General features: G+C 52.4%; 4 protein-coding genes and 1 non-coding gene across 11 annotated transcripts; 3 read left to right on the forward strand and 2 right to left on the reverse strand.

Annotated features, from left to right (window-relative positions):
- Positions 1-197: 197 nt before the first annotated feature.
- LOC147207021 (acyl-coenzyme A amino acid N-acyltransferase 2-like) lies at positions 198-5,746 on the reverse strand. 2 transcript variants are annotated; one of them, XM_086108562.1, is made up of 11 exons: positions 5,580-5,746; positions 4,583-4,784; positions 4,320-4,419; positions 3,926-4,113; positions 2,668-2,837; positions 2,153-2,272; positions 1,977-2,059; positions 1,799-1,892; positions 1,429-1,509; positions 1,205-1,346; positions 198-786 (listed from the first exon to the last, which is right to left on the reverse strand). In XM_086108562.1, the coding sequence occupies exons 2-11, from the start codon at positions 4,776-4,778 to the stop codon at positions 686-688; spliced, it is 1,275 nt and encodes a 424-aa protein (XP_085964688.1). In that variant the 5' UTR covers positions 4,779-4,784; positions 5,580-5,746; the 3' UTR covers positions 198-685. The 2 variants fall into 2 exon arrangements, with proteins under 2 accessions (XP_085964688.1, XP_085964689.1); XM_086108563.1 differs by having other exon boundaries at positions 4,583-4,817; positions 5,580-5,745.
- A 456-nt stretch (positions 5,747-6,202) lies between these two features.
- LOC147207022 (kelch repeat and BTB domain-containing protein 13-like) lies at positions 6,203-7,642 on the reverse strand. Its single transcript, XM_086108518.1, has one exon. The coding sequence runs from the start codon at positions 7,640-7,642 to the stop codon at positions 6,203-6,205; it is 1,440 nt and encodes a 479-aa protein (XP_085964644.1).
- Positions 7,643-8,311: 669 nt separating this feature from the next.
- On the forward strand, positions 8,312-8,385 carry trnan-guu (transfer RNA asparagine (anticodon GUU)). Its single transcript has one exon. It is a non-coding gene; the product is annotated as a tRNA-Asn (tRNA).
- Positions 8,386-8,529: 144 nt separating this feature from the next.
- ftsj1 (FtsJ RNA 2'-O-methyltransferase 1) lies at positions 8,530-12,306 on the forward strand. 3 transcript variants are annotated; one of them, XM_086108674.1, is made up of 11 exons: positions 8,530-8,635; positions 9,055-9,190; positions 9,569-9,638; positions 9,769-9,880; positions 10,076-10,154; positions 10,223-10,275; positions 10,368-10,421; positions 10,903-11,005; positions 11,111-11,194; positions 11,441-11,544; positions 11,612-12,306. In XM_086108674.1, the coding sequence occupies exons 2-11, from the start codon at positions 9,070-9,072 to the stop codon at positions 11,774-11,776; spliced, it is 945 nt and encodes a 314-aa protein (XP_085964800.1). In that variant the 5' UTR covers positions 8,530-8,635; positions 9,055-9,069; the 3' UTR covers positions 11,777-12,306. The 3 variants fall into 3 exon arrangements, with proteins under 3 accessions (XP_085964800.1, XP_085964802.1, XP_085964801.1); XM_086108675.1 differs by lacking the exon at positions 8,530-8,635 and adding an exon at positions 8,662-8,840; XM_086108676.1 differs by lacking the exon at positions 10,368-10,421.
- A 224-nt stretch (positions 12,307-12,530) lies between these two features.
- Positions 12,531-24,597, forward strand: LOC147207025 (bromodomain-containing protein 1-like). Of its 4 annotated transcripts, XM_086108670.1 has the most exons (13): positions 12,580-12,638; positions 12,761-12,850; positions 15,141-16,524; positions 17,627-17,786; positions 17,867-17,995; positions 18,246-18,374; positions 18,510-18,822; positions 19,400-20,059; positions 20,796-20,931; positions 21,179-21,309; positions 22,512-22,606; positions 22,853-23,052; positions 23,243-24,597. In XM_086108670.1, exons 3-13 carry the CDS (start codon positions 15,152-15,154, stop codon positions 23,421-23,423), a joined length of 3,507 nt encoding a protein of 1,168 aa, XP_085964796.1. In that variant the 5' UTR covers positions 12,580-12,638; positions 12,761-12,850; positions 15,141-15,151; the 3' UTR covers positions 23,424-24,597. The 4 variants fall into 4 exon arrangements, with proteins under 4 accessions (XP_085964798.1, XP_085964797.1, XP_085964799.1 ...); XM_086108672.1 differs by having other exon boundaries at positions 12,531-12,850; positions 22,853-23,057; positions 23,243-23,381; XM_086108671.1 differs by lacking the exon at positions 22,512-22,606 and having other exon boundaries at positions 12,532-12,850; positions 22,853-23,057.
- Positions 24,598-25,272: the final 675 nt, after the last annotated feature.

A 25,272-nucleotide genomic window follows, 5' to 3' on the forward strand; every position in this document is an offset into this window, starting at 1 on the left:
AAAAACCTGAAGGGAGGCTGGGCGTTGTCGGCACCTGCCCTTTTCTATTCATCCAGATCCAAACCAAATCGCCCTTTTTTCCACCTTTCCCGCAAATTTCACAGTTGAAGCGCAACTTTGAGTTGGAGTCCCGAGTCTTCCACTCCAAACCCCTCCAAGCATCGTTGTTGTTTTCCGCATTAAATAAATCAATCATGTTGCTGTTAATACATTTCTTTTATTTTGAAGCAGATATATATGCAGGCACAGTAACACATTGTTTACTTTTCTGGATGAGAAAATAAATTGGGGGAAAAAAAAGCTTGAAATGTCAATTCATCGAAGGCTCAGCCCTCGCCGCCCCCCCCCCTCCAAAAATCTGTCAAGAAATATTGTGGGGATTTTTTTGATGAGAGAAATAATGCTCTACAACATCATACTTTATGAAATCATACAGAAATAAAGTAATTAAAGAGAACGCAAAGAACGGTGTGTGTAGCATGATTTTGTGATTTACAATTTTTATTTTTTTACTAACAACTCTACCCGGGTTAACCTCCGAAAACGCCCCGGTTGGGGACTGCGAGTCACCAATTAAGTAGTGGACACTGTGTGTATTTCCCAGAACCAGAACAGTTGCGATGGATTGAGTGCCATGAGCATACGCCGACTTGCCCTTCTTCTGGCGGGCACCGGCGTTCAATCTTTACGCGTACAAATGGTGGCGCAGGAAGTCCAAGGTCTTCGTCCAGGCGTCTTCCTGAGCCAGCGAATGTGCTGCGCAATGGCCCCCCCACAGAGCTGTGACTGGAACACACAGCACCGCTCCATGATTACAACTGACCTACAGTCAAGCGAGACCTCCCGCAAGGCCTGTTGTGTTGATGCCTTCCTTGGTTGGTGTCAGAACAATTCCCAGTTTATTAAAGACGACACCGTTTTGTGTGGAATGCGGAACATGAAGCGGAAAAAAACCCAGATGCACGGATTAGGACAGGAATCAAGACGATGACCAGGACTGGGACATGGGCAAGGGTATGAAGCAAGTCATAGTCCAGAACCCTGCCCAAGAACATTGTCCGGGACAAGGACATGGACCACAACAAGGGTCAGGACATAAACCGAGTGTCTCAGGAACATGGACGTGAACCGAGACATAGACCGGGACGAGTACACAACCCCAAGTTATTTGTGACAAAGCTTTTTTCAGTTAGTGTTAACTTACTCTTTTCCCGACTGCCTACAGATCGGAATGAGCTCACTCGGGTGTGTGGGGAGTACGGAGGCTCCAGCAAGTGTCCCGCATTTGGGTAAGAAAGAACGGTCAGCAGGTGGGCGTTTCCCGCACGCTCCATCATCTCCTTCATCTGCAACACAAACACGTTGTTTTTCTGGGTGAATGTGCACCCTCGTGATTTTGAAACCAGACATTGAACTTGTGCTCCTCACGTCTTGGGCTGACTCGGCGGCCGGCCAGTTCTGGTCGTCCTCGCCTGCGACCACCAACAGTGGACATTGCACACGTCCGACCTGGCAAAACACGTCATCCAATCCACACATAAACAAGACCACCACATGGATTATAATGAGGGGAGGAGGGTGGGGGGCAGAATCTGGATCATAGATGAGGATACGTTAGAGAACCAGGGCATGAGCCAAAAAAGGAACAAAACCATAAAACTGGACACGGCTGTGGACCGGGGACCTGGTTCAGGACCATGACCCAGAGCAAGGACTTGGACCAGGGCCATGGAGTCAAGCAGTGCATTGCCCATGGCTTGGGCCAAGACTTGGACCAACCCCAGAAGCAAGAACTCACATCCACTTTGAAGGCGGAGTCATTGGGTATTGGCAGTAGCAAGTTTCTTAAGATGGCCTGGTTCTCGTCATTCAACTGAATCTTGTGCCCATTCCTGAGGGAACGACAACCAACAAACGTGAGGAGTAACGTCTCGTCTTCCCAACAAAATAGCGCAAGTAACAATGGTGAATGTTACCGATCAAAATAAGATAAAATGTCCGCCATCGTTCCATCCACGGGCTGCACGTGGCTTCCACTGATGCACACTGCACACCTGGGCTGTAACACATGTTCAAACAAGTACGGTGTACACGCACCAAATAAAAAGTACACGATCCCGCACAAACACAAACGATGTCATCCTTGCGCAACCTTGACGACATGCGAGTAGGCGGCCATCTTGAGCGTGACGCAGACGCCGAAGGACAGACCCAACATGGCCACACGTTCGGCCAGGACCCCGGGGTACTGCTGCAGGAACGTGAAGGCCCTCTGTGAGCGGAGAATGTGATGTCGGCGGTTACCATGGCAACACATACACCGGCTTATTGCTCTCAGCCACATGGAGATGAGATGAGACAATCCGTCACAGTGGCTGCCCGCGTCATCATTTCATAAAATAACGCTATGCCGTTGTTGGTTCATTAGCAAAAAGTTCAATATGCTACGAACGTGATGGTTAGTTCCAGGACATCAAAACTAGGACACAGACGTTTGTCTCATGTTAAAGTGTGGTAAGCTCGTTCGTTAGGCTATGAAAGTGAAACCTACAGTAGGTCCACGACATGGAGCAAATCCAGGTCATGGATAGACCAAGAACAGAGCAGTGACATGGATAAACAAGGACTAGGAGAAAAACCAGGAACAGGGCATGGAAGAGACTTGACCTCAAAGTAGGTGTTGTCCACCATCTTTCCGGTCTCCACTGTGATCTTCGGGGTCATGTAGTCCAGAGCCAGTGCGGCGAAGCCATGTGAGGCGAGCAGCGCTGCCCGGTACTCAACCAGCTGGCCTCCGCCACCCCACAGGTCCAGGATGGCAGGGAACGGTCCGGGACCTGTGAACCGTTTTTTTTTTTGTTTGGGTGGTTTGGGTGTTATGGGTGATTTAACAGGACATTTCTGGGTAGCAGTAGTTCAGAAGGCAGTCTTGTGCTCTCCTCTGGACAATTATTTAAAACAGTTTAAATTGTATTCGGTACACTCGCCCGAGTTGTGTGCAGGCAGTCTGGGGTCTGTCCCTACTCTGACGGTGTGAATGTGGGTGTGAATGGTTGTTCGTCTCTAGTTGTGCCCCGAAACTGACTGCCGACCAATTCAGGTGTTGTTCCACCTTTCGCTCAAAGTCATCTGGGATAGGTTCCAGCAAGTCCTCGTGACCCTGTTCAGGATAAGGGATGTCACAGGTCTGATGATCAATGATCATTCCAAAGCTGTTAAAGACTTGTAACAAAACGTCAGGGGCCAGGGCATCAGGATGTGTTTGTTGCAGGGTCAGAAACTGTCAGAGGGAGGTCGGAACAACCTCCAAGGACGCCGTTCTTGCTGAGATTCCGCCCTTCCAGTCTTCTCAGATTGGGAGAAATGTTTCATTTGCCTTGGGGATTGAGTGAAATGCGGGAACTCATTCTTAACTTTGTTCAATGGACTTTTAAATCATTCGAACATCGTGTAGTACAAGGTTGTGTCAAATGTTGGGGTTAAGGTCAGGGGATGTCATGAATATTTGTCAACTCTGGACACGTGAAGCCCTTTGAGACCGTTTGTGCCTAAGGGCTGTAGAAATAACGGCGACTGGACTTGGTTCGCTTTGACGAGGTCGTGTCGAATAGTTACGGTCTGTCTGATAGCAAACTCGTCTTATCAACTGCCCCTTAGGCTGATGGCTGCCTTTGTACGTGGGACAAGATATCAGTTCTGAAGCTCGACAAACTGACTCAAGTCAACGAGTTGCTCCCTCGGTCTGACCGGCTTTAAGACCGAGGGAGCAAGGACTAACTTACGTAACTTAGAGCCACCATGTCCTTTCTGTTTACTTTCACGATGAGGCCACCGGTAGCCTCTCGCTTTTCTGCCATCCCAGAAGAACCATGTTTACAAATATTCTGAAACGGTCTATGAGGGATTTGGAGTGTCGCGCCAGTACCTGTGGGCAGGAAGAGGGTCGCCGTCAGTTCGTGATCCTTGATGGGGGTCCTGAGAACGCCAGGCGCCATGTACCAGCGCTCCACCGTTTGAGACGCCAGCGGTACCTGATCCGTGAAGTCGGTAAGGTGGTCCTGGTAGACGGAGATGGTGAACTCCATGGGGGTCTGCACATTCTTCTTCCTCAGCCTAGAGATGAGGAGGGATTAGCTCCTTTCTCGCTGGCCGTCTTTCTCTTCTATCGCTGTGATGCGTCAAAGAAATGGAGGAACGAAGGCAAGCCACCAATTTCCTAGCTTTGGAATGTGGTACCAAGGACGCATTGCGATGCAGGACTTTTGTGCAATCTCCTGGTAAAAGTGGCTATGAATGTAGTCTCGCCGGCCGTGCTCTACCTGAGCCCAGGATGGCTTCCCGAAACTGGTCTGATGCTCCAGAAAAGGCCCATCTGCTCCACCCCGGAGTACGTCCCGCCCAGACTGGGATCCCTGGATACTGCGCAGCAAAGATCATGACCACAACATTTCCATAGAAATCCCGAAACAATATCAAAATGGCGCCTTGATCGTCCGTCCCGTAAGAGTCTCCTAATGTCTCCGGAGCGGTCTTGTAACATTCCCTCAATATTCCAGACGGATCGCACCAACCCCCGACATACCGCTGAGGGAGCCTGCGGCGTCTGTCAGGTAGTGAGCAAAAGCCTCCCACCCGTGTCTGTCCTCGCAGCGGTGGAAGGCGCGCAGGGTGATCCGGGCTCCAGGGGGCGCACTCTGCACCAGGATGGCTACCCTCTCGTCCACCAGGCCTCTGGACGGACGGGCCGACAGATGGACACCGCGCTGCTGACGCCACATGATGACCTCCCCACAAAAGGTCACACAATTAGGAAGCGTCTGGAATTCGTGGAGGAAGTTCAATTTCTTTTTTTTCTTTTTTTTGTCACAACTTATTCAAAAAAAAAAAACATTCCAAGAAGGTATCACATGACGAGAATTCCTGTCTGTATATTCTGGCTGCTTGGATTGCATTTTGAATTGTCTTGAGCCCGGGTGTCCAAACTCTGTCCTCAAGGGCCGCCGTCCTGCCTGTTGTCGTGCCAGGAGCACGGCAGCATGTTGCAGCCGGCAGAGCTGGAAAACGGGCAGGACCGGCGCTGGACATGCCTGGTCAATGCCAATTTCCACGAGCGGCAAACGTTACTCGGTAGTGCTGAATGCAGCAGGCAAACAGAAAGTTGATGTTTGACAGGCAGGCAGACTGAAGTCCATGAGGTCACGTGGCTTCGTTCATTTACTGGAATATTTCTTTCCTACGTTTAGGAGCATTGTCTCCAAAATGTATTTGTGAATTATGTCACAAGATAAGGTGCTCATGTCAATAATAAAGCCCCAAATCGTGTACTTATTCAATAATTGCTTCATAAATTTGAATCAACTAACTATTTTACATAAACTGCAAACGTGACTAAAATAAGGAGTGAATAATTGTTTCAGTGCAACGCCAGGACAAAGAGTGAACCAAAACCCCTTGCGAAGGCAAGGAACGAAATATAAATGGATATAGTTGTCGGAAAATAGACGAGAAAAATCCAAAACGGGTACATTAGCAAAGCCGTGACCAACAACAACAACAACAACAACAACAAAACAACTTACAAAAAGTAAGCAAAGACAACCAGGTGGAATCAGAAAACGGAGAACATGAACGCTTGAGACGTCTAGAAGAACTCGCGTCTTGAGGGCAGAGCTGCGAGCGAGGCGAATTTTCCCACAGAGACGCGAAGACCGAGAACTCCCTGAAGAGTCGGCCTAATGACATAAGCAGCAAGTGCGCGACCCGGAGGAGAGGCCCTCCTCCGCCACCTGCTGGAGATACGCGAGAACACAACACGGCCGTTTTCTGAAGAATGCATTCCGAAAGCAATTTATTGCTCTTATTATGTGACTTCTTTTACAAAAGTAACCTTTTATCTATTTTTTCCGTTGCCAAATCTCCCCAAACCTCAAAATGATATGACCCCGAAAAGTCTTCTTCTCTCAACTGATAGTCAACTAGGACTGCCAATATCATCCAGAGTGTGATCAAGATAAAAACAGTGCCAAGTAGCTTGTGGGTAGCTAGCGCAGAAACGTCCCCACTGATCCACTTGGGAGACCTTGGCTGAGGGTTTCCTGTGGGAAGTCGGACGACGCCTCATTTCGCGTGACGTTCACAACATCCCCTGCGCTCGAATAATCGGTGGTGTCCCACCAATGATGACGGAAGACCAAACAACTTGTCAATCATTTGTCTGAGGGATTTGGACCATCGGTAGCCTGAGCAAGAACGTCCACACCGATCCACTCCGGGGGAAACCTTTCATCTGACGTCCAGGTTTCCAGGTCTTCCCGTGGACGACGTACTCCAGCGTGGCGCTCCTGTTGAGCGTGAAGACCGAGTCGCTCCGAACGACGGCGGTGAAGAGCGAACCCTTGCTGTTGGCAAAGTGTCCCGGCAGAGAGGTCCACTGGCCCGTGCTCAGGTTGTAACAGTCCATCACGCACCTCAGGAAGTCGTCCGACGGCCCGTTGCGCATCACGTACAGATTGTCCCTGTGGCCCACCATGCAGTGGCCGTAGCTCTGATGGCGGATGAGGCTGGCGACCAAACGCCACTCGTCTGCGCTCGGGACGTACTCGTGGATCTCGGTCGTCTCCATCGGTCTCCACAAGCACACAAAAATCCTCCCCGTGGCTTTGGCGCACGCCGCCCCCGCCGCCGGCTTCGGCAGGTGCGCGGCGAACTTCCACCTGCCGGTCCGGACCTCCAGCGTTTCCACGGATGACATCACCGTCCGCTCGTACTCCCCTCCCATGGCGTAGAGGCGGCCGTCTCGTCCCAGGAGGCTGAAGTTGAAGCGCGGCTGCGCCGGACCCGCCAGCTCGCTCCAGAGATTCTTGTCCACGTCGTAGCGGAAGCACGCGTCCACGACGTCTCTGCGGACGCCGCGGACGCCGCCCACGACATAGAGCTTGTTGTCCAGGACGGTCACGCCTGCCATGGAGGTGCTGGCCTCCGGAGGGAGATCGGTCAGAGTTTTCCACGCGTTGCCCGTTTCATCCAGGTAGCAGACCGTCCTGGAGGAGGCGTGGACGCTTCCGCTCACGCCGCAGCTGATGTGGGCGCCGACGGCCACGAAAGCGCTCGGGCTGAGTGACTCCACAAAGGAAATCAGTTCCGGCGGCAGAGTCCGCCTGACCTCCGCCTCTATGTCGGCGTACATATCCCGAATGTACAGCCCAGCGGCACGGTAGAGTTCCAGGAGGCCGAAGGTGGAGGCGGTGTGGAACATGAGCAAGCAGTTGTCGGAGTCGACCAGCTCCACCAGGTGCCTGGTGAGTGGCGCCGCCTGCAGGAAAGCGGCACATTGGATGGCCTCCACGATGTCGTCGGCATCCAAACTGGGCGCCTCGCCTCGCGTGACCGCCAAGGCGATGAAGAAGCCACGAGCGCGCAGACACTGGAGGCGGATCTCCTCCTGGCGACACTCCTTCATCCCGGAGCGATAGAGTGCGCCAAAGTAGTCGCAGCTCTGGACCAGTAGCGCCTTCTCCTCGGAGAAGCGGACGTCCTCCACCACCACCGTCAGTCTGGCAGCGGCGGGACAGCGAGGCCGACGATCACCGCCCGAGTCGACTTTGCGACTTCCGTCTGCACGTTCGAGACTGTGCAGCGACATGGAGACGCTGCGATGAACATCGGAGTAGCTGGAAGTTTTACGGACGTGCTGTCGAGACGCCGGAGAGGAACTGCTTCATATTGTGATGGGAGACTCCATTTCAAAATAGAGCGGCTAAACATAGACGAGGACAACTGAGCGGAGTCACATTTACAACGCTCTCGGGTCACATTGTCACCACACTGACCGCCTCTCCATACTCGAAGGGTTGAGAACGCTTGTGTGCAAAGGCCGCAGTCCATTGTTCAAATGACCAGGTGCGTCACTTGTAGATGAGGTTATTTGAAAAACGAAAAATCAAATCATCATCGTAGTGATAATAACATGTTTACGTGAAATCGTTCCTTTCAATAATGAATTCTTCATTTCATCATTTCATTTTGTTATTTATAATTAATCCAACTATTATTCAAAAACATCACTCAAGAAGATCAAGCACAAATGTTTTTCTAATATTTCGTATTCATTGTCAAATGGTCATTTTAAAAAAAGAAATTAATTACATATCGCAGTAATTATTTAATCAAACAAAAATGTTTTATGTCTTATTTCCAATACAGGTGTTTATTTTTAGGACAGCGTTTAATTGAATGATAAAATAATCATGCACTGGTCCACGCCTTTACTTTTTTTTCTATTAAAACTTAACCGTCAACGAAATGCAAACATGTCTCTGTGGCGCAATCGGTTAGCGCGTTCGGCTGTTAACCGAAAGGTTGGTGGTTCGAGCCCACCCAGGGACGCACGTTCTTTTTTTGACTTTTGAAGTGGGGAAATAAAGTCACAAAGTAACAAATCTGTCGTCGCGCCTGGTTTGGAGCGGGAAGTTGAAATATTGACCTCCGATCACCACAGAGAATCTTCACTTCTCTCTTAACAAGTATTTATTTTAGTTGGGCGTTTTCGTGGCAACGTTGTTCTTTTTGAACAGGCTCGCTTAGGGCAACTTCTAGGGTAGGGGTCCTACCGGAACACGGAATCGCGTTTGCAGCTGTAAGCATAACAATTGAAATAATTTTAAATCTTTACCACGTTATTTAGCAGAATATTTTTTTTTCCATTTTCAGAACCGCTCTTTACTTTTCGAACTCACCTATGTTAATCGGTCACACCAAAAGAGAAGCAATCTCGTCTCGTGTGCACAACGTCCCAACCCAAACGTTGAAAAGGAATTGAAACCTCGCATCTATTCCATAACGTTGGTCAACTATTAATAATCTACCAACAAAATGCACTTCGCAAAAGACAAAAAACTCGCCTTAACATCGGCTTTCACGTAACCACTCGAATGTCTGCGGTTTTGTGTACGTTTGGGACGTGCATTGTGGCACGTCTTTGGAGATGGACGAGCGGACACTGTTCGACGGGGAAACAACAGTTCGGTCGTGTAACATGATCATGTCGTCCACCAGAGGAGGCGTCTCGGGATGGGTCGCTCGTCCAAAGACAAACGGGACATTTACTACCGGCTGGCCAAAGAGGAAGGCTGGAGAGCGAGGAGCGCCTTCAAGCTGCTGCAGCTCGACGAGGAGTTCAGCCTGTTCACTGGTCAGACTTTATACTCGAGTCGTTTTAATTCCCCACAGAACGAACCCCCGTGCTGCTGGGTCAGGGTCTACACACTGATCGGCAAAATGGTGTTTCATTTATTTGGCACCACTGGAACCGTTCAGCCCCCAGAATCATTTTTGGCACCTCCCATCTGTAGTCTGTCCTCCATGAAGAGGGAAATAAATAACAAAAGCTAAATTTAACTGATATCTGGAGCTAATGAATAATTTGTGCGGCACAGTGGTCGCCTGGTTAGCACGTCCGCCTCACGTTACGCAGGTCCAGGGTTTGGCTGCGGTCATCATTATGCTACATCATCTGTCATGTAATAAGTGCTTTATTTGTGCTGTTTTGTTTTGTTTGTGGCAACATCAGGTGTGAACAGAGCTGTGGATCTCTGTGCTGCTCCTGGCAGCTGGAGTCAAGTTCTCAGTCGGAAACTCAGGTAGACATAATTATACTTTCTGCCAAGGGTGAGGGCTTCTGTTCGATTGGGGGAAAAAAAAAAAAAAGTATCCAGGACACTGGTCAGCCTGGAATGGGTCCGGGTTTGAAACAAGTTTGTTGTTGTTTAGAGGTCATGGGGAGAAGTGTGAGGGCGGTGAAGAGGTGAAGATTGTGGCGGTGGACCTCCAGGCCATGGCTCCTCTTCCAGGAGTCACTCAGATTCAAGGAGACATCACCAAGGTCAGCCTCGAGTTAAAAAAACAAAACACACACACACACAAAAAAAACCCTGTAAATATATATGATATGTATATCAATATATCAGGTCCAGATCTATTTCTGTACAGTTCTGTACCACAAAATGACGAAAGCCTTCTAGCTTCGTGCAAACCGCCACGGGATTGAGCGGACATCTTCTCTCCGCCGTCGTCTCAGGTGTCGACGGCCGAGGAGATCGTCCGCCACTTCGAGGGCCAGCCGGCGGACCTGGTGGTGTGCGACGGCGCTCCCGACGGTCAGACCCTTGGCCGCCATCGCTGCCTAATGGACGTCCCTCATGTGTTGTTGTTTTTGTTGCCATAGTAACGGGCCTCCATGATGTGGATGAGTACATTCAGGCTCAGCTGCTGTTGGCTGTGAGTCGCCAGGGTTTGTTTTACGCGTGGATGGCTGAAATCAATTATTTTAGCCGGGGGGGGGGGGGTTTCCTTTCTTTTTTAAACTTCAGGCACTGAACATCACCACTCACGTACTTAAACCAGGAGGAACGTTTGTGGCGAAGGTCAGTTCATCTTCTCTTGTTCAACTGTTGACCGTCTGTTATTTTGTCCATCCTCACCAACTTAGGCATTATTTTCTCAAGTACAGGTGAAGCAAAACAACCTCAGCCTCAACATTTGTGGCTTGAAGCTCATGTCTTGGGTCAAAAATGTCCACGTGTCTGCATGACTGCATTTGCTACGTATAAATGGCACCGTGTCATTCATCATGATCAATGCCATTGACTCCAGCCGCCTCCTATCTTGTCATACATAAAATAAAAATGTGGAAATGATTCCGCTCAAGTCGCTGAGTTAAGTAAAGTAGGTCCTCGGCTTGCTGCCACGTTGTTAGTGCAAGCAGCCCACACATCACCGGGGACCTGTTTTGCACAGAAGCCGCCGCCCCCTTAAAAATTTTTTTTTGACAAATAAACTCCATTTGATCTATAAAATCGATTGTCGACACCATTTCCCGTCTTCTGTTTTCCCCGCACTTGGCAGATCTTCCGAGGCAAAGACGTGACACTGTTGTACTCGCAGCTCAAGATCTTTTTCGGCGGCGTGACGTGCGCCAAGCCTCGTAGCAGCCGAAACTCCAGCATAGGTCTGCGGCCACCTTTTTTTATTTTTTTTAACATTTCTTTCATTGTCGCTCTCTCTATTTATATATTTGTTTATTTATTCGTGTGTTCTTTCTGCTGGTGTGCAGAAGCATTTGTGGTGTGTCAGAACTACCGGCCTCCAGAAGGTTACGTGCCCAACATGTCCAACCCTCTGCTGGATCACTCCTACGGTAATCTCATAGCACACCATCAAACTAAAATGGATTCATTGGTCTAGTAGAAGAGCAAATCATTGATCTGACTGTCACTATCGGTCACGGCATATATTGTCACATTTATTATTTAATCATTACAGATAATGTCGTGAATAAATAAGAACTTCTGGAGAGATGAAGTGAAATTACTGTCTATCATTTACTATGGCACACCGCTTACGAACTACTGGATTTGAGAAACCTGCTTTTTTTTTTTAACAGACGTGGACTTCAACCAGTTAGAAGGTCCAAACCGCATCATTGTTCCATTCCTGGCGTGTGGAGATCTGAGTGCCTTTGATTCCGACAGAACCTACCCTCTGCAGGTGAAGCCATAAAAAAAAAAAACTCAGTGACTGCCCTGAGAAGTGACTTTGTTCCTTCGTGCTGCAGTTGGATGCTGGCAAGGAGTACCAATACACCCCTCCCACCCAGCCGCCCATCAGCCCCCCATACCAGCAGGCCTGCCACCTGCGCAAAAACAACCTGCTCTCCAAGGAGGACTCTCCTTCTTCACTGGGACCGCGACAGAGCGGAGACCAGGCCCAGGCTGACTGACCCGGCCGAGTTTTATTAGCATGTAAACAACAATCTTACGTTTTTAAATGATTTTTATTCCAGGCAGCGTGGCGGCTGGCTGAGCGGTTTGTACATCTGCTTCACATATCCAATCCATCAATTACCTGAACCGTTTTATCCTCCGGAGGGTCGCGGGCCTGCTGGAGCCTGTCCCGGGTGTCTTCGGGCAGGTGGCAGAGTGAACCCTAAACTGGTTGCCAGCCAGTTTTTTTTTTTTTGTCTGTATGGGCTTTTTACATTGACTGATGTTAGTTTCTCAAAATGGACTCTGACAATGACTGGCAAACCAGTTCATGATCTGTCGATATGGCCTGACATCGACTGGCGACTAGTCAAGGGTGTTCCTCAGGATCTCGCCCAAGACTCATTTGGAAGACTGTAGGTTGCAGGTCGCATGTGACCCTAAAATGAAGACCAATGAAAATGAAGAGATGGATGTGCTGTATTTCTCATGTAGTGTTTGAAAGTTGTATTTTATGACCAACGTGGAACAAAAAGGCATTTTTTGAGGTCATGTGTCCGAATTTTTTGATTGATTGAAAACAATTGACTTGCTTCCTACTGTAGTACTAGAAATGCTGTATTATTATTTTTAAAAAGGGGTGGGGTGCCATAATTGAAGGTCTTCCCCCTCAAGGTTATTTTTGAGAGTCGCACACACCCCTCCGTTGGGAAATGGGAAATGTCTCGGCTCCTCCACTTCCTGGTTTGGGTTGGTACGTACGCTCGACGTCACGACGCAGAGGACGCACAGCCGCATTGTTGTTGAGGGGAAGAGAAGCAGCTCAACGAGTCAGCTCGGACCGAGCAGCGCAACCGTCGCGATTCCGCACAGCCAGCAGTGAGTTCGGAGCGGCCCCGACGCGGCCTTCTATCGCCCTGGATACTTTGCGGTCGCACTCGGTTCAGCAGCGAGCGGCGGCCGAATGCGGATTTAACCTAACCGCCGGTTGGGCTCCGCAGGCCTCGCCGCTTTTGGGCTCCGCAGGCCTCGCCGCTGACGCCATTGCTAAGTCGTCCTCCTGCTCAAGCTGAATTCTTGAGAAAAGCCAGGTACGTTCAGCCCCCCCGGCCAACCTTTTCGTATTCCCACTCTATCGCCGAACTCCGGTGGTCGTCAGACGCAAACGTTGACGGCCGCGAAGATGTGACAACTTGTATCTTGAAAGCCCCCGTGGGTTTTCTTGTTGTGTTAGTCGCCATATTTCCTTCCCCCTTGCTCCTTTTAGCAGGCTAGTCGGGGCGAGCGACGTGGACCGAGTGTGCGTTTATCTCCGGACACGTAGTGGGGCTTCAAGGCGTAGCAAACGTTTCAAATAACTCTTCCGGTCAAGCTTTACGTTAAACTCACCGTTTGCGTGCGACCGGTCTCGTCAACAAACCCCTTCGCCGAGCGGACGTTAGCCGCGGCGGCTAACAGTCGCTTGTCCGCGTCCGATCGAAGTGGGGGGCGGGTAGCGACCCGCCGGCCCTGATCGAGCCGGTGGAGACTCGCTGGGGTCGGCGCGGAGGCGCTGAGCTCACCGCCTCCTTTCTTTGGTTCAAAGGTAGAGAGCGAGAGGGTCAACGCCTCCCCGGTTGCCTGAAACCGCGATAAACGAACCGCGAAATAGCGAGGGATCACTGTAGACGTGTAATAAAACGTCTTAGATGCAGCCCTCCGACTAATTTGGGACGACGAGTTGCATTTGTTATGAATTGGGATTTGGGGGGGGGGGCGGTCATATGTCCACTATGAAGGTCGGACTTTGTTGTCTTTCGCCGCGCACTACAAAGCACAACACACTAGAGATGCCGAGTGAGGCGACGGAACCACGCAACTTGTTTGTTATGGTGTGGCTGCATGTCCAGTGGAAGGGGAAAAACCTCAGGGGTGAACCCGGTGGAATTTCTGACACAACCGCCCAAATTGGTCACACTTTTCCTCCCACTGTAGGTGAAAATATTGAGACCATGTCGAACGTTTGTCTTTTATTGACATTTTAACATAACGCTTAATCATCAGTTTTTCACTCTCACGGTCAGTAAGTGCAAGACGACCATAGAACATCACGGCGAGGAACTAAAATGTGTCGCTTGCTCCAAGTGAGGAAATATTTTGTTGCTGTAAAACTGGCAGAATTAAACATTGGATATTTTGAACACCAAATTGTCAAAGCAAAGTGTTCTTGCTTATTGCTCACCCAAACGTCAAACACCATCGAGAGGCCGACGGGGATGAGCACACACGTTGCGTCGATTCGAAACCTTTAAACGGCTGCTACTTGAACACACAAAACAGTACTCATAGGCACAGCTGGATTTGTCGGTCCGTCCGTCAGTCATTATTTCAGGGGGCTTCGATAGCCAGTTGGCTTTTGGCACGGGTGCAAAAAATAAAAAACGGACACATACAGCCACTCGCAGAAAAAGTTTGTTTTTGCTGCTTTTTGATCAGAAACCGGCGTTTTGGGTGTAAAACCAACTCATTCCGAGCCGATGATTGATGCAGAGAAAGTCGCAAGACAAGAGAGAGAGAAACAAACTTTTGTTGGTTTGCGGTTTATCTTGTCACACGTTCTGCGGATCTTCACAAAGCGATTCCTAGTGAAGGAATACGCATCGGCAACGATCGAGATGTTTCCGGGGGTGGTGTTGACTATTCGCCGCGAGTCTCGCTCCATCGTCTTGACTATTTCAATTGTACAATTAGAATTTTCTATGATTGATTTCTTTTCGTCCCAAAGCTTCTGTGGGAAGAGAGAGAGAGACCCGGCAGGTGTCGCGAGCGTACAAAGCCGCGAAAAAAGAGATTAGGACGAGAGACGGTAAACACAAAAGGTGCGTGCAAAAAGCGCCCCCGGGCGAAAGCAGGAGGATCGGGTTGCGGCTTCAGACGGGCTTTCCTGTTCTACCGAGGGAAAAGCAAGCGTTGGGAATTTATGCTCGTCGTCTTCCGGGTGTCACGAGTTCCTATGGCGACCCAAAATGACACGCCCCTTGGCCCTCCTCTCTGACAAGTCCGTGCCGTTAAAGGGCGCCAAGTCATGCGGCAGAACGAGAAGCGCCATCTCGTTTGCAATTTTTTCAAAAAAAAAATTCTAAAGCCAGTGCTCGGCGACGGTGGCTGATGAGGTGCACTGCGGGCGGCCGCGGCGGCGTGACGCCCTCCGTCTCTTTCTCTCTGTCAGTGCGTCCCACGCTTAGAATGCGCGAGAGGTGCAAAAGCGACCTTTCCTCGATGGCTCAGATTGTCGCCGACGCGTGTCGGAAAAACATACTCCCCAGAAAAAAACGGGGTTCGCTCCGTTTTTCGCGAGCGACGAAAAGACACTCAGCGGTTTTGCGGCCTTTGCTTTTGTAGCGCGTGGCAGCATGAAGAAGAAAGGCCGCCACCAGCGCCCGGCGGCGCTGAAGCGGGACCCGTCGCCCATCAAGCCGTCGCCCAATCGGGAGACGCTGACGTACGCGCAGGCCCAGCGCATGGTGGAGCTGGAGGTGGACGGCCGCGTGCACCGGCTGAGCATCTACGACAAGCTGGACATCATCGGCGACGACGACCCCACGGCGCAGGAGATCCTGGAGTGCAACAGCAACAAGGAGAACAGCGAGAAGCCCCCGCAGGCGCCGGTGCGCTCGGCGCGCCTCCAAAACAGCCAGCGCAAGAAGAACGCCGCGCTGGCGCCGCCGCCGCCGCCGCACGCCGCCGCCGCCGACTCCCCGCTGGAGGCCAAAGTGAGAACGGTGGAGTACAACCTGCCCGCCGTGCCCAGGAGGCCGGCGACGTACTACGCCTACGCCGAGCGGACGGCGGAGGAGCTGGACGAGGAGGTGGAGTACGACATGGACGAGGAGGACTACGCCTGGCTGGAGCTGCTCAACGAGAAGCGCAAGAGCGACGGCATCAGCCAGGTGTCGCACAACCTCTTCGAGTTCCTCATGGACCGCTTCGAGAAGGAGTCGCACGCCGCCGCGCGGGGCGGCGGCGAGCCGCAGCCGCTGGTGGACGAGGACGCCGTGTGCTGCGTGTGCATGGACGGCGACGGCGCCGACAGCAACGTCATCCTCTTCTGCGACGCCTGCAACATCGCCGTGCACCAGGAGTGCTACGGCGTGCCCTACGTCCCCGAGGGCCAGTGGCTCTGCCGCCACTGCCTGCAGCGCCCGGCGCGGCCCGCCGACTGCCTCTTCTGCCCCAACCGGGGCGGCGCCCTGAAGAAGACGGACGACGGGCGCTGGGGCCACGTGGCCTGCGCCCTGTGGGTGCCCGAGGTGGGCTTCTCGGACACGGTGTTCATCGAGCCCATCGACGGCGTGCGCAACATCCCGCCCGCCCGCTGGAAGTTGACCTGCTACCTGTGCAAGGAGAAGGGGGCGGGCGCCTGCATCCAGTGCGACCGGGTCAACTGCTACGCCGCCTTCCACGTCAGCTGCGCCCAGAAGGCCGGCCTCTTCATGAAAATGGAGCCCGTCAGGGAGGAGGCGGCGGCGGCGCCGGGCGCCTTCTCCGTCAAGAAGACGGCGTACTGCTGCAGCCACACGCCCGACGGCTGCGACCGCCGCCCGCTCGACGTCTACGAGGAGCCGCACCCCAAGAACGGCGCCTGCCACAAGCGCGCCGAGCGCCGCGGCAGGGCCCGCGCCAAGGCCTGGTGCAAGAAGCGCAGCAAGCGGCCCGAGCCGCCCTCCGAGCCGCCGCCGGAAACCGAGGGCCCGCCCAACGCCGGGCCCAGCATCACGTCTTCCAGGTAGGCCCAAGCGGACATTGGGGGGGGGGGGGGCGCACTGAAAAGCCTTCCGTTTTGCCAGCGCGCCTTGTGTACGGTCATTACGGTAATCTGCCGACGCCAAGATGGCTCCTCGCTGGAGGCATGCTTACAGTGTTCGGTGAACGGTGTCGCCGCTTTGTTCAATACGTTTTTGTTGCGGCGCCAAAGAAGGTTGTTGATGTTTTTTTTTAAACGCACACTCTGTGAATGGTTTTCACAGTCTCAACAAATACAGTCACGTCTTTGTCCGTCTCCGCGCCTTCTCTTCTTCCGTTCGACTCGAGAGGCGTTCATGACCGCCTCCGAAAAACGTACATTAACGATGACTTCAATGACACTATGAAAATTGAAAATAATGCATCAGAACAGAAAATCAAGCCAGGGAGGAAATCACCAAATAAATTCGATAGCCCCCCCCCCCCCGACACAATTTATTTTGTGATTTCCTCGTTTGTGAATACACAACAAAGGAATAAATAACAAACACTTCGGAGACAGTCCAGTTTTCTACATTTTACTGACATCTGATCGTTCTGTTCGAGCTACGCTCAAGGAAATGCCAAGGGGGGGGGGGGCTATTTTGAGGCATTCTTTTCCATTTTCGTAGTTTCATTGAAGTAATCGTTCATACTATACGTTTCTCCGAGGCGCTCGTGAACGCCTCTCCAGTAGAACGGAAGGAGCGGAGCTCCATCTAGTGGACGCATTGTAGATTGCGCCTTATAACCCAGCGCGTCCAATATATGACAAAATAGGCCACTCATTGAAGGTGCGCCTCATAATCCAGTGCGCCTTTTAGTGCGGAAAATACGGGAGGTCGATGAGAATTTGCCCCTTTTGACGAGCACGAAATACATCGCCATATGACCCAAAAAAAAAAGAAAAAAATCCCTCCATTGCTCTTCTGTCATTCTTTGTGCGAAACGTGTGCACTCGCGTCCGACAATGAGGCGCTCTCAAGTGACGATCATCCCAAGGGAAGGAGCTTTTCCAGGGTAGATGCTCGAAAACCAACGGCCAACGCGAACCCTTTTGGGCGGTCCCGATTTCATCTCGCAACGGCTCCTCTTTCTCGCCTCAGTCTGGACACCATCCTGAACCAGGTGGCGGTCCAGAGGAAGCGTCCCTTTGTGGAGCGCGTTCTGAGCTATTGGGTCCTCAAGAGGCAGTCCAGGAACAACGTGCCGCTCATCCGCCGCCTGCAGGCCAACCCGTCCCAAGCGCCCAAGTCTGCGTCGACGGTGAGCGGGCGTCGTCGAGATTTGAGGCCGGCCGCCCGTTTCGATGGTCATCACGCGGGCCGGGGTCCGTCTTCCTTCAGGTTGCCGCGGAAACCAACCAAGTGCTGAAGGAGCGGCTGAAGGAGTGGCACCGACTCAGACACGACCTGGAGCGAGCGCGACTCCTCTTGGAGCTCATCAGGAAGAGGGAGAAGCTCAAGAGGGAGGAGGTATCTCCGGCCGCGTCGGCTTTTGTTTCTCCACCGAATTGAAAACGTTTTACGCAGGCGAGAAGGATCTTGGCTCTCTTGATTGATTCTCGAATCGGCCGCCGGTTCCGACCATACCATCGTCGCCATCTTATCGGGACTGCACATTTTGTGTGTTGTAGGTGGTCGATTTTCACCCCTCGTCGGGGTTGAAGAGACCACCGCGGCGGAAAGCCAGTTCTCCTCACGCGCGCTTGTGCTTGGTCACCAGATGAAGCTGCAGCAGTCGGCGCTGGAGGTCCAGCTGACGCCCTTCAACGTCCTGCTCAGGGCCGTGCTCAGCCAGCTGCAGCAGAAGGACCAGTACGACGTCTTCGCTCAGCCCGTCAGCACCAAGGAGGTCAGCCCCGACGCATGCTATCGCAAATTTGAATGGCGACGTCGCTCATCAATTGTAACTGTTAGATGTTAGATTCTTGCAAACCTCTTTCGGGATTCCTTTAAACAAACCGTCGCATAATTCCTCCCCCCGCAGGTCCCGGACTACCTGGACCACATCGAGCGGCCCATGGACTTCTCCACCATGAGGACGCGCATCGACGGCCACGCCTACCGCAGCCTGGACCAGTTTGAGGCCGACTTTGACCTGATCATCGCCAACTGCATGAAATACAACGCCAAGGAGACCTTTTTCTACAAGGTGGCCCAGAGGATGCAGGACCACGGCGGCGCCATCCTGCGCCGCGCCCGCAAGGAGGCCGACCGGATCGGCTTCGACTTCCCCAGCGGACTGCTGCTGCCCGCGGCGCCCAAAGCGGAGGCGCCGCCGTCCTTCGCCTGGGAGGACGGTAAGTCGCTTATCGGGCCCTGGAGAAGTCTCCGCGGAGAAACTTTCTCCATTAAGACAACAGTACTTGAAAAGTAGTACTGTGTAAGACCAAAGTTCTTCAATGTACCGCTGTGCATAAGATGAAGACGACATGTTTAAGTTTGTTAGATGGCCCCTTCATCACCAAAAAGTCTCAAGAACCGAGCCGAACCGAAGGTGGCAGGGTGGGGGAAGCGGCAGTAATACAGGCCAAAATCCAGGCGGCGGCGGGGGTTGAGGTGGTGCGGGAGTCGAGCGTGTAGAAAGAAGTCGTAATTGGAAATGCAAACATATTTAACATTTCTACTGGCTCAAGAACCTGCCGACTTTGGTTTTTGGACCTGTCGGTAATCAAAAGCCAAGCATGGATACAAAGAACCTTTCGATGAGGTCACGCGGCGGGGATGACCAAATCCCTCAGTTCCTTGCCATCGCATGTTGAGCAACGCTGCCCTCAAACCGTTGGACCGTCTGCTCGTCGCAGTCGTTCGCAAAGAGGCGAATTGACGCCCAATCACGGCAATGTACAAGACCCGATTGCGTTTGCCGTTGCGCAGTGGACCGCCTGCTGAGCCCCTCCTACCGCCGCCTCACGCCGCCCGAGGATCAGCTGAAGGAGCTCCTGGAGAAGCTGGACCTGAGCGCCGCCATGAGGAACAGCCCGTCTCGCAGCAAGAGGCTCAAGCTGCTCAAGAAGACCATCGCGGAGGTCCGCGGCGAGATGAGCCTCGAGAAGTCGCTACCGGCCGCCGCCCGGCCGCCGCGCGGACCTCCGGAGTCGCCCGAGTCGAACGCCTCCGCTCCGCCGACGCTCGAGGCGCCGCCGCCGCCGGCGCCATCGGAAGCGGCGCCGATGCCCCCCGACCTGGGCCCGCCCCACCCGAAGCCCGCCCCCGCCGAGCCGGGGGACTTGACCCGCACCTCGGCTACCTCGGCGCGCGCCCCCAAGCTCAACGGGCACCTCCCCGACGGCGAGCGAGCCGAGCGACGGAACGACCTCCTCTTCCGCAAGTCCAAGAGCGTCAGTCCGCAGAAGCTGCCCAGAGACCGGGAGGCGCCGGCCGCCCTGTCGCAATCGCCGCCGCTGGGCGCAAAGACCTTCCTGTCGGTGGTCATCCCTCGACTGGAGTCGCTGCTGCTGCCCAGGAAGCGGCCGCGGAGCAGCAGCGTCGACGGCGAGCAGGACCAGTCGCCGCCCGTCAAGCGTCGGGGCACAGGTAGGAAACGATCGGCGAGTCGGAGTCCCATGATGCATTTAGAGAGTCCCAAATTTCCAATTCTGAAACGGTCGACTTCTTCAATTGCATGTACATTGAGAAGAGCTTGATTTCTTATCAACAAACGCTGCAAAAATGCAAGTAATTCAGGCACCCAAGATTATTATCGCAAAAAACGATCCACCTTCCTCTGCGATATCTCGGCAACGAACTTTCGCAACACCGCTTTGCGCGCGGTGAAGGCCGATCTCGCCGGTCTCGTCTCGCGAGAGCGGGAAATCTCGTCACGCGAGATCAAAACGACAATGGCGGCGATTGTCAAACTGCGATCGTTGCCGGAAAAAAAAAAGATTGACCGTACGATTTAAAAAAAAAAAAATTATTATTTTTTGACTGAAAAATGTCCTCGCGTCCCCAAAACGCACATTATTTGGAACTGTGCGTCTGGCGGGAAAATTACGCGTCTAGGACGGCGAGGTAACGAGATGGCTGAAACTGATGACTTTTTATGACTATTATCTATATATTTCTGGAAGTATTGAAATATTTCAGATAATGTGAAATATTACCCCGCTCATCTTAGCATTTTTTTTTTCCATCTTACTGTCAAATCATGCCCTGTCCAAGCAGAATCTTCCAAATGGACGAGCTGCCGTCTTAAAAAGGTTTTTTTTCCTTTCTGAGCGTGCCGTCCTGTGAATGGTCGCAGCGTTCGCAAGCTGCTTTGTATCGGCAGGGCTCACCAACGGTTTGGTGCCGGGGCGAGGGGAGGAGGAGGCCGCCTCGCCGCCTCGATCGCTGGAGCCTCGACGCCGCCGCTGCGCCTCCGAGTCCAGCATCTCCTCCGGCGTCGGCGCCCTGTCCGGTGCCAGGTTGGCCGTCCTCTTTCGTCCTTCTGTCCTTGTCGTGGCCGAGTAGCGCCTTTGCGCTGCGTGCTGCGTGCTGCATGCAAGCGGCGCATAATCCTCCAAATAGCGGATACGCCGCGCCTGCGCCGGCTTGACATCATCAAAACGCGCACCGGCTGATGTGTGCACAACCTGCTGGAAAGTGAATGTATCGAGAATGAAAAGTGCCATGATGACTGTGTTGATCTGTCTTTTTTTTTTTTTCTTTCAGTACCGCGGCGATCACCAAAAGCGGCAACGGGCAACCGGCGGCCGCTCGACGCAACACGGCGGACGACCAAAGCGGTCCTCCGTCTTGCGCCGAGAATGGAGAGTTCAGCCACGCCCTCAAGGTCTCGTCAGGTGATTGCTCGATTCGTGCCTCCGCCTCCCGGTCCGGATTTTAAAAAAATACACGCTAGTCGGCTCTCGGCTGCGTTTGGACCGGAAAAACATCGGTCCCCAATTTTTTGTCGAACCGACACGACTTTTTGGTCGCTCCCGCTGTCGGACGAGCAGACAAATCTTCCGTGTCTTGAACCGGACGACATGTCACGCAACACGTCCGTCACCGAGCGGATTCATTCCATCGGCGCGGGGGGCAGCTGTCAAAGTCCTGGCCACGGACGGTGGATAGAGGGCGCTATGGACCGTCAGTTCTCCAAAAAGAGCTTAAGGTGACGGATTTGTTGGCCGACACGCATTTGCTCGTCCGCTACCAGCGTTGTTTGCAGTTAGCCAGAGAAGAGAGTACGCAACTGAAGTGTATTTCTCGCGCACTTGAAAAGGAGACAAAGTGCCGCACATGGAGCCAAAATAATTCCGAGAAACAAAACAATCAATGAATAACGAAGGGAGTAGACCGCGCAAAAACCAGTCCAACTCAAAAGCCAAGTCTCCTGCAGGGTCAAAAGCCCAAAAATCAAAATGAGTTTGAAGACGAGTTTGAACGATGGCCAGCGAGGGGTCTCGCCGAACGCTCATTCCAAAAGGGGAATGGAAAAGGCTCCGCCTCCCGCGGATGTCTCCGCTTAGTTCTCGCTACCTCTAATAATGTCGGGTCCGCAGACCTGAGGCACCGGGCGAGGGCGGAAGACCTCGAGGAGGTAAGGTGGGGCGAGGGCATTTACCGCTCGGAAATCAAATGGGAGCATCCTCAAATGTAGAGGGAAGCCGGTGAAGGGCTGCCAGAGTCGGAGCGATGCGCTCCCGCTTACCAGTAGCGGTCAAGAGGCAGGCGGGCGGCATTGTGGACCGACTGGAGACGCTTCACGGAGGATCGGCTGACTCCAAAGTCAAGCGCGTTACTGTGATCCAGCCCGGATGTGACGAAGGCACCAATGACTCTTTCAAATCGCTCATCGGAGAAAAGGAGAGGCTTTACATTGTACAACTCGAATCGTGTGCAACGCATGCCGGCCCGCTTGTCAAACTTGCCGCTGCCGGTCGTCGTCGGTTTTTGATGCCATCGTCCGGCGTGCGCATCATTTGACTGAGAATGGCCCGCCGCCCGCGCGCGTGCCCGTTGTGTATCGGCTCGTAATCGACTTGTGTTGTTCCTGTAGAGGCGTGGAAGCCCTCGGCCGCCTTCCCCTTTGTTGCGGAGCCTCTTAAACTAGTTTGGGCTAAATGTAGTGGATATCCCTCCTATCCCGCGCTGGTGAGTGACTTGCCAAGCCACCCGCCTTGTCTCATTACCCATCAGCCCCTCCCGCCCGATCCCCACCCTCCGTCCCATCGTGCGTGCTTGTGATTGGTCGCTCGCGGCCGTCGTGGGGGGCGGGAAGGGGGGGGGGGGCGGACGCTCGGCTCGCACGGCGTATTTGCATGCTTGTGACTTCAGGCGCGGACGGCCTCCTTTGCCGGACGTGAACGCGCTCACCTTTCGCCGTGTTCTCTGCCGTAGATCATGGAGCCGCCGGCGCCGAGGAGGAGGACGACGACGACGAGGCGGCCGGCGCGGCGCCAGCGCAACGGGGCGGCGGCGGCGGTGGGGGCGGAGCTTCCCCGCCCCCCGCGGGACGTGCTGCGAGCCGGCGAGCAGATGCAGTTCAGGTCCGCCGAGAAACTCTTCCTCGTCCACTTCTTCGACAGCAAGCGCAGCTGGTGAGGTGCAAAAATAAAAAGTCCCACGGGCACTCGCATCGTTGCACGACCCTTTCCCAACCCCCCCCCCCCCCCCCATTTTGGTGGATTTGTCCTTACTGGAGGTTGCAACGCTTAGTTGACGGCTAATGGGAATTGATCCGTAGCTAGCAACGCTAACTACCCCGCCCCTCGCCCCTCGCCCCTCCAGGCAATGGCTTCCTAGATCCAAGATGTCTCCGTTCGGCGTGGATCGCAGTCTGGACCGCGTCAAGCTGCTGGAGTCTCGCCGCTCGCGTCTGCAGAAGTCGGTGCAGCGAGCCTTCGAGCGGGCCATGAAGCACCTCGGCGACGAAGGCGGGGGCGGGAGGGCGCCGGCCTCGCAACGTTGACGGCCGCCGTCGCACATTCCCCCGCGCCCCCTGCCGCTTTTGGCTGCGTTTCGACGCTCGCCCACGCACAAACGACTGATGCGCCGAAGCTCGCGGCGGCCGTCCTGTTTTGTTCCGAGACCTATGCAAACGCCGACACTTTGGTGACGACAGAAAGACGATCCAACGGACGAATGTGCCCCATGGAACCGAGCGCCTCACATGTGCTGCAACTATCTTAACTGCCACGAAGACTGCGAGCGTGTGTGCGTGCGTGTGTGTGCGTGTGTGTGTGTGTGTGTGTGTGTGTGTGTGTGTGTGAGAGAATGGGAATGCCAGCGCGCGCGTCTGAGCTTGTGGACGTCCGTACACGAGTTTGTTCGTCTGCATGTTGAGAGATTGCGTAAGCGCACAAGTGTGTGTGTGTGTGTGTGTCAGCTCCTACCACTGGAGGTCCTGACTTGACACTAATTTATTCACCGAGTCCTCCTGTCATCGGACATTTTGAGACGACGACGGCCACTGCCATCGTGTGGTGCTATTTCATTCATACTGTGTCTTTGTTTTTGTTGTTTTTTTTTTTTTTTTTTTTACTTTTTTAAGTTATTGACTTTTCAAGCTACAACTTCTTGGCATTAACTTTGTTTTTTATAAAGGATGTTTTTACACAACTACTTGTTTGTACATATTTATGTATAAGCTACAGACATGCTCATTGTTTGAAGTGGTTCAAAACCAACCAAAAAAAAAAGCCACACCACAACTTCCCCAAGTTTTTTTTGTTGTTTTTTTTGTTTTACTCTGGTTTATTTTGGGCCTTGCGTGAGCGCGTGCGTGCGTGTGTGTTTCAACGAGGAGGGAGCAGAATGTGCCTGTTTATTTATTGTAAAGCAGATCATATATAAATGTAAATGTATATGAATGACTTTCTAGATTATAGTGAGACGATAGTGGGGGGGGGGCACATTTCATGCCGTGCGCAAACAACGTTGTGTGAAAGCTTTTGTTTTGACAGGGTAGATCGCTGGGAGGGTCGGTCCCGTGTGTGTGCGTGCGTGTATGTGTGTGTAAATTCTTTTGGTACTTTAGCTCTGGGAATTAAACATTGTAGCCAACGGGAGTGGAGAAGCAGCCAACACGTTGGCTTTGTTTTTTAATACTAAAACACTGAAAAATTAAAATTTTATTGAATCACTGATTGTCTCTATGAAAATTATATTATGTGTGAAGTCTCCATTATACACTTGACAGTGGACTTCATTAGCTTTCTTTTAACTGCAATGTATTTTAATGATGGGTGACCTGACAACGTTTTTTTTTTATTATTATTGTACTTTTATTCAATGGACGCATTTGGTTTGGACCAGCAGGGTGCGGTGATTTTTTTATTTTTTTTTGGGACAACAGACCCAAATTTAAAAAAAACACGGATGACATTATTGCATATTTAACGGGACAGAGTGTAAAAAAATTATTTGTAATTCTTTCAAAATGTTCTATCACGTCATCGTAACATTTTCTATGAACGGTAATTGCAGGTGAATTAATCGCTAATCTTTCTGACACATACGTCCTCACTTAAGGGAAAAGTAGAAGTTTTTTTTGGGGGGGGGGGGGGTTATTTACACCTCCGCCTGCCTAGAAATCGGCGGTCGTCTCGCAAAATCTCTCACGCGCTTCGAGATTAGGTTATTGCATTCTATTAGTTAACCACTGGATGGCGCTAAATGCCACACATTGTACTTCTGTGGACGTTTTTTCTTTGTAGCTCACAACAAATGGTTGACTTGTGCGCCGAAAATATTTTGAAGCTTCCTCAGACGTCTCAGGAGATAAACGTGACTGTGACGTAAAACAGCGGATCATCATG

The sequence above is a fragment of the Hippocampus guttulatus genome, chromosome 4 (assembly GCF_054856545.1).
Source record: "Hippocampus guttulatus isolate MCC_2025c chromosome 4, RoL_Hgut_1.0, whole genome shotgun sequence".
NCBI lineage: Eukaryota > Metazoa > Chordata > Actinopteri > Syngnathiformes > Syngnathidae > Hippocampus > Hippocampus guttulatus.

Excerpts from the sequence above, each read along its gene's own strand:
- LOC147207021 (XM_086108562.1), bottom strand. The coding sequence starts at position 4,778 with ATGTGGCGTCAGCAGCGCGGTGTCCATCTGTCGGCCCGTCCGTCCAGA. Across the intron at positions 4,114-4,319 it reads GGAAGCCATCCTGGGCTCAG|GCTGAGGAAGAAGAATGTGC; the intron begins GTAGAGCACGGC and ends CCTCATCTCTAG. Across the intron at positions 1,893-1,976 it reads ATTTTATCTTATTTTGATCG|GAATGGGCACAAGATTCAGT; the intron begins GTAACATTCACC and ends TCGTTCCCTCAG.
- ftsj1 (XM_086108674.1), top strand. The coding sequence starts at position 9,070 with ATGGGTCGCTCGTCCAAAGACAAACGGGACATTTACTACCGGCTGGCC. Across the intron at positions 9,639-9,768 it reads GTTCTCAGTCGGAAACTCAG|AGGTCATGGGGAGAAGTGTG; the intron begins GTAGACATAATT and ends GTTGTTGTTTAG. Across the intron at positions 10,422-10,902 it reads GAGGAACGTTTGTGGCGAAG|ATCTTCCGAGGCAAAGACGT; the intron begins GTCAGTTCATCT and ends CGCACTTGGCAG.
- LOC147207022 (XM_086108518.1), bottom strand. The coding sequence starts at position 7,642 with ATGTCGCTGCACAGTCTCGAACGTGCAGACGGAAGTCGCAAAGTCGAC.
- LOC147207025 (XM_086108670.1), top strand. The coding sequence starts at position 15,152 with ATGAAGAAGAAAGGCCGCCACCAGCGCCCGGCGGCGCTGAAGCGGGAC. Across the intron at positions 16,525-17,626 it reads CCCAGCATCACGTCTTCCAG|TCTGGACACCATCCTGAACC; the intron begins GTAGGCCCAAGC and ends TTCTCGCCTCAG. Across the intron at positions 17,996-18,245 it reads AGAAGCTCAAGAGGGAGGAG|ATGAAGCTGCAGCAGTCGGC; the intron begins GTATCTCCGGCC and ends CTTGGTCACCAG.